General features: G+C 38.5%; 1 protein-coding gene across 1 annotated transcript; it reads right to left on the reverse strand.

Moving 5' to 3' along the window:
- Window positions 1-827: 827 nt before the first annotated feature.
- LOC131043098 (indole-3-acetate O-methyltransferase 1-like) lies at window positions 828-2,646 on the reverse strand. Its single transcript, XM_057976444.2, has 4 exons — window positions 2,542-2,646; window positions 1,702-2,037; window positions 1,277-1,543; window positions 828-1,187 (listed from the first exon to the last, which is right to left on the reverse strand). The coding sequence occupies exons 1-4, from the start codon at window positions 2,644-2,646 to the stop codon at window positions 828-830; spliced, it is 1,068 nt and encodes a 355-aa protein (XP_057832427.2).
- Window positions 2,647-7,128: the final 4,482 nt, after the last annotated feature.

Here is a 7,128-nt window from a genome sequence, read left to right on the forward strand (position 1 = left end):
ACAAATATACAAAAAATAAGCCTCCATTGCTATGATACATCTTTGTTTGAGCTAGCACATTTCCTTCAACCTAATGCTTTCTTTCTTTATTAAAGCATTCACATGTTTTAGTCTCTTCCTATGACATGTAACCAAGGATCTTAGATTCCTTGTCTTGTCTCCATAATTAATCACGAATATAACATAAATTTTAGTAGCATCATGTATTGAAATTAGGCACACGCTTAGAAGTTTCCACTTTGTGGAATCAATTGTTTGATTATTTTTCTCCCTTTCAAGAGTTTTCTTCTTCTTAATATCTTTTATTTTTGAAAGATATAGTATTAACAAAATCTATGGATTTTCATTATAGAATTAGTATATTTATATGCTACAATATTATATGAATAGCTCTAGATTTAATGATATTTAGTCATATCTAAGTTTTTCTATGTCCTAATATCATTTCAAAACATGATCTTTTATCTTAAAGTCGTATACTACTTCTTACTTGTGAAACCACCACCTACTATTTCATCATAAGAAATTTTTCTTTATTCTTCTAGGTCTAACAACTCAATGATCCTTATTTACCTCATACAATTGGTTTTTGAAGATATCAGTTTTCCACAATCCATTATGTTTCTTTCTGCAGTTTCTGGATTTGACTGTGTGATTCATCATCAAGATGAAGATTTCAATTCAGCACTATCGAGGTACCTAGAAAATAGACTTTCCCATCAAACCAAGTGACTTATTTTTAAAAAAATGAAATACAACAACTAATTCCATATGATTAAAGAGATACACTTCAAATATAAAGGCCCCTCTTTTACAATTATTAGAACTCATTTTTTGATGAGAAAGGCAACAACCAACTCTATTTGATTAAAGAGATACTCCTCAAACTTATCAGCTGCTCTTTTACCAATTCTTAGAAAGAATTCATTTGTCAAACGCTCACATCCAAAATGAGCTTCCACAATATTCTCAAAAAGTGCTCTATAATGATTCAATACACTTCTCCCAAACGCCTCTTCCTCCCCTTTCATCACCTCTGTCACGGGATGCAAAGGAAATTCTCCCAACACCCTTACACTCTCCATCCTGAACGAGCCTTGCCTCTTAACTATGCTCTCAAACTCTTCCGGATTTGGACCAAAGCAGGGTAGATTGAAGGATTCCCACTTCTCTTTCTCAATAAAACCCTGCTCCATGTAAACAAAATACAACATTATTTCATTGAAGAAGAACAAAACAAGAAATATGGTAGAAGAAAAGAATCTTTCATATCTACCTCATTCACTAGCTCCTGGAATGCGTATTCAAAGTGACAAGCGATATCTCCTAGTGTTCCTTGCTCCTCCATTATGTGTGTCTCTCCATTGCGACCCACCAGAGATATAAACACGCACCCCCCATCAACTGTCTCTTCTGTCCGAGCATTTAAAAACAATGTGAAGTCTATGTCAAATTGCTGCAGATACGCAAATCCGACTGCCTCCTCACAATCACTTGAAACGTACACATGAGGTGAGTTTGTCTGTTGAACACTCTCTGGCACCTGCATTTACCTCTTATCATGAGAAAACTATACCAAATTCATATATGCACAAGTTAGGGTTTATTACCCACCTTTGAAAGCCACTGGAGACTGAGAGAAGAGTGGCAGAAATGCAGGCTTTTCCTTGGGAATAGACGTCTGAAATATGACCCACAAACAGCCGCTGCAAAATAAGATCTTGTAGCCACTGGATTGTCATCACCATCATTTTCTGCATCGGCACAGGTTTGTTGGGCTGGAGGCATCATTCGAAGCAGTGAATTGAAATCATTGGAAGGAAGATCAACAAAATAAACTTCAAATTCTGGTTCCTCTGTTTCTCCAAATGTGCGTTGCACAGCTCTGACAATGGTGTCTGCTACAAGAAGAGTATTCCATCCGGTGGCACACCCGAAATCTGCTATCTTAAATATGCCTCCTTCATTCAGCTTCAATATCATGTTCTCATGAATACTACGCTCCAGAATTGGTTTCACAGCCCGAACAATCTTTATCTACACCCATAAAAAACAATATCAAATATCATATTCCTTTTTCTAGTTATTGATCACTGAGAGTGAACACGTCAAACGAAAAAATACATTCAATGTTAAAGGAAAAAAAACATATATTCTGCATTGAGAAATTCGAGAATGAAAACTGGAAAGCTCCTACAATCTACTTTAAAAATCACGATTTCAAAAGAAAAGGCTACTGTGATACTTTTCTGATGTATTCTAATTATTCTAGTTTTTTTTTTATTAAATATTCTTATGAGACTTGGTGGAGTTGGATCTGCAACAAACCTCTTTAGATCTCTTGCTATAAAATCTTCATGTAAATCTTTCAATTTTCAAGATTAATATAATTTTATCTTTTTTATCATTTCCCAAAAAAAAAAATATCATCGATATCTCTGAATTGAAAGAGAATTAACAATATAACTAGAACCCCAATGGTTTAATTTATCTTTTTTATCTCCTCCCACAAAAAAAAATGAGTATAAAGAATCAAGATACCTGAACTGAAAGAGAATTAACAGTATAACTAGACTCTTTATGGCCGCCCTTCATTGCGAGCACATTCTCTAGAACTAATTTAGATTGAGATTTGAACAACTCCATTACTACTGCTAAATCTACTTTCTAACTCTAATATCAGTTAGAAGAATTTTAAGAACTACGGCAAAACAATAATAACTTAAGCTTTTTCAGATCTAAGATACTAAGAAGTGATGATAAACACCCCAATAATCTTACACCACTGCATATTTTGAGACTCCATAGAAGCGAATTTATAACCTTTGATATACAAGTGACGTGATCATGCTGATGTCATCTTGTTCTCTTTCAATGAGGTCTGATGTGACTGAATGAGCAATAATTGTATAGCAGAACATCTCAATCAATTTTGTCTTTAGAATATCATGATTAAAAACAACGTATTATTCCCTTTAAGATGCATGATTCAATCACTTTATTTGTTTAAGGAAAAGGTATTATTCCCTTTTAAGTGCATGATTTATAATCGCTTTATTTGTTTATGAAAAAGCATTTTTGCCTATAATGTGCATAATTTAATCGCTTCATTCGTTTAAGAAAAGTATTTTTCCCTTTAATGCGCATGATTTAATGGCTTTGTTTTTTTAAGAAAAAGTTACAGTCAGCTATGGATTCTCTAGTAGGTATAAATTAAATTAAGGCGAGATTTATTATTTTTATTTGATCAATCTGTTTCCTCAAGAAATGCTAAGAATAGGCTATTCATTTTTTTATCGGTATAAAATAAAGCGAAAGCAATGAATGTAACGCATCTTCTCTACGCTTGTAAAATCCGCGGCAATTTTGCTCGCGGTAATTTGAAATTATTTACTCCCGAATTTTTTTGATTTCAATGGGTTAAACCCAACTTAGAAACAACGTTCCGCCGTAGACAGAGATATCATCTATATCATCTTTGTTTTGATTAATTTGTTTGGAAAACACGAGTTGGGAGGAAAGAGAATTCACTTCTTTAATTTTATTTTAGAATTTATTTTTTTAATCTTTGAATAATTGTATTTTACCTGTTTATGTTTATATCTATCTATATAAATAAATAGATACATAGATAGATGGAGATATGTTAAGAGCATTTATTTAAATTTAGGGTGTAAATTTGATTAAAAAAAAGAGCCTCAAAGAAGACGCATATATATATACACTAGTAGCAATGTTAGCTAGTAATATATATTAAACTTTATGCAAAGTAAAGTGCAATAGTATTTTGTATTTATTAAAGTAAAAATTATAAACTATATATTATATATTATGTTTAAATTTACAATAACTTGAACAATATTTAATATATGTTATATTTAAATTGTGTAGGGGAAAAAGCGAGACTAGGTTATCATGCCTTAATCCTACCTTTTGACACACATTACGGAATATGAAAGAGCCTAGAGATATCGCACAATTGGCTACTTCTTTTTGTGAAAGAGAGAGCCACGGGATATCTATTAGGATTTCTATTCCCTTGTTGAAATTGTAAGATCAAGTAATGCAAGTTCAAACCCTAATCTCAAAATGCAAGTATGAACTAATAACAAGATTGCAGAATTGAGATTAAACAATGAATAGCTGTAAGTACAAGGATGAAATAAGAATGCAGATATGTACCCGGAGTCAAAATTGGACTGAAAATGTTCGGGACGGGGGCGCGGGCGCCACTATCCTGAAAACTGCACCGGAAACCACTGTTCTGCACCCTGAAACACTGTCTGCAAACTGTCTGCAAACTGTCTGTCCGGAGGACCAGGGCGCCCAGCGCCTCTGTCCCAGGGACCAGGGCGCCCAGCGCCCCTGTCCTGGCAGGACCAGGGCGCCCAGCGCCCCTGTCCCAGTCTCCTACTCTGCAATTTCACACAGAGTGCTGTTCCAACTTTCTCTCTCCGGATCTGTATCCCTCGGCGTCGTCCGAATCCCGAAACCTGCAATAATATCTGAAAAAGGGGGAGGGGCGGCCATATAGGGTTTTGCCTTAGTCAAACCCCCGCTTCGGTGATTTCCACCTCCACGAATAGCCAAGTTGTTTTGTAAAATGTATTGTGTGTGCAGACCTAGTGTGTGTGCAAGGTCCAAAATGCAAGAAAGCAAACTAGAGCAACCTAGAAAGTAAACCCTAATTGCTTACAAATGATAATGTAAATGCTCTAAATCAAGATGCAATGTGATCTAAAGCATGAATAAATGATGTATCAAAGCTTATGCAAAGACATGAAAACAATACGAAATCATACCCAACCCTCAAGGGAGGAGTACAAGCCAATCTTCAGTCGGTAATCTCCTATTGTTCTTCAATGTCTTCCAAGCCCTAAGTGGATGAATGAGTTTGATAGATGCTTGATAGAATGATGTTGAATGTTGTTGAAGTCCTCAAAGATCTGCTCTTTCGCTGCATATGAAGTTCCTGGAAACAAAAATCTGATCCCTTCCAATGAAGAAAGAGAGCTCTTATGTATGAAACCCTAGGTCGTAAATTCGTATTTTGGCCAACCTAGAGATTGAATATCCCGCCAATTTCTTGGGGTTAAGCTTTATTTTATGATTGGATCGCGCTCCTAAAATTTCGGGAAAAATGTCCGGGACCATGTGCACCGGGCGCCACGGTCCCGACAACTTTTCACCAAATTTTCAGGGCCGTCGGATATGATGATTTTAGAGAGAATCCCGAAGTTACAAGTGATTTCGAGATGTTTTGACCCCAAAACCAAGCCCCCAAGTTCGAAATAGGACTTAATTAGGGTTTTTGATTAAGTGATGTATTAGAGGAATAAAATGCGAAGAGCATGCTTTAGTGAAAGGGCCCAACTTTGTGATGATGAAATAGGACCTTAGACCTAATTAATTTGATTAATTAAGTGCTTAAGGATAAATGCAATGCAGAATGTAAAATGCACTAAGGCGGGTGCTAAACTAGGTGTGAAATTGTACCACCCTAGCGAGTGCGTACAATTTACGACGCTACATTTAGGCCCCACTTTAGCGGTCATATGAGTACTACGTGCATATGCAAGCTAAAGTACAGAAAAGTAAACATTATTTGAAAAAGGATATATCCATAGGATGTCGGACGAAGCCCCCAGCGGTATCTGCAGTACACAGTTAGGAGCCGCACCCTACAAAACAAATGTTAGATCACAAAATCACCTAATGCTTACTAGGGAAAGTGATGAAATCTGTGAGTAGCTATGTGCCCCCCCTATTTCGACTTGCTTATTAGGGAGGTGAAACAGGGTAGCATGTTTACTTGCGACAAATTGTGTAAGGTAGTATTGATGAGGGGTGTTCACTAAATAGGCTTCATCAGAGCACTTTTTGGAACATCCCGAGAGTAGGAGAAGGAAAATACGATTCCAATGCAACAAACGGCTCGAAAATCGCATCTCCCAAACTCAAGTTATGATAAGATGAATGAGAGAGGAAAAATTAGGGTTTCAAAAAGTAAGAATAAACGAACGAGAGTATATACCTCGAAAGTGACACTTGTATTCATCACTTTGTTGATTTCAGAATACTATTCAGTGCAGCGGAGCCCACATAGCCATCATCATGCCTTCACGACGATCGGAGCATCCCACGAGGATCGAGATCCTGCGCCAGGCCGTGATCGACGACGAGCCACTAGACGAGGTGAGTTGACTGAACAATTGACTTTTGATTTTTCGCATGTTTGACTTTTCCGTGATCGTATGCGGGCCTTGAGGCCGACCGGGGCCCACCCAGGGCGCCATGGTCCCTGAGGGGCGCCCTGGTCCCTGCAGGGCGCCATGGTCCCTTCAGGGCGCCATGGTCCCTGACAGGGCGCCATGGTCCCCAATCAGGGCCTAGCGAGAGGTTACAAGGCTAGCATACAATGTACAACAGTTTGCATTTGCGATTTCGATGATCGAGTACTGATTATCGTCATGTTTTCGTGTTGCAGGGTCTCCCGTACATGAGAGAGCACACAGCGGGACATATTCTTCGCACTTTGCGAGATCAGATTCCGCGGCTGACCCAGTCAGAGAGAGACACTCTATCGATTGTAGGATTGTGGTACGTGATTCTGATGCCGGCCATTCGATTTCATCCTGCGATGCTGATGGCCTTGATGGAGCGATGGGATCCTGACACATGCACTTTTCACCTTCCAGTAGGAGAGCTGACGGTCACACTCGAGGATGTGTACCGTATACTTCGTCTTCCTATCAGAGGAGCGACAGTTACATACGCGACCGATCGGTCAGCGGAGGATCATCAGAGAGAGCAGGTGTATTGCATAGGGAGAGTCATGCCGAGTGAGACAAGAGGTCGCATCATGGTCAGCTGGCTCTTACATCCTACAGGGGAGGTACCACTTCTGAGACGCCTTATGATAGCCATCATAGCATTAGCCATCTGCCCTAATGGGCGAGGGACACACATGCATGGGGGTCTCACATGGTGTATCAGAGCGATGGAGAGACACAGGAGAGTGTATGCCTTGGGTTGGAGTATGCTTGCACATCTCTATCACGACCTTGAGGAGTATGTATTCGGACAGGGTTGCAGTTTGATGACATGCACACTTCTACAGGTGTGGAT

Source organism: Cryptomeria japonica, chromosome 5 (assembly GCF_030272615.1).
Source record: "Cryptomeria japonica chromosome 5, Sugi_1.0, whole genome shotgun sequence".
Taxonomy (NCBI): Eukaryota; Viridiplantae; Streptophyta; class Pinopsida; order Cupressales; family Cupressaceae; genus Cryptomeria; species Cryptomeria japonica.

Bases quoted from the DNA above. Each gene is read 5' to 3' on its own strand.
- LOC131043098 (XM_057976444.2), bottom strand. From the start codon at position 2,646: ATGGAGTTGTTCAAATCTCAATCTAAATTAGTTCTAGAGAATGTGCTC. The intron at 2,038-2,541 runs GTATCTTGATTC...TTATGGGTGTAG, and splicing joins TTAATTCTCTTTCAGTTCAG to ATAAAGATTGTTCGGGCTGT. The intron at 1,544-1,701 runs GTTTGTGGGTCA...AGGTAAATGCAG, and splicing joins GATCTTATTTTGCAGCGGCT to GTGCCAGAGAGTGTTCAACA.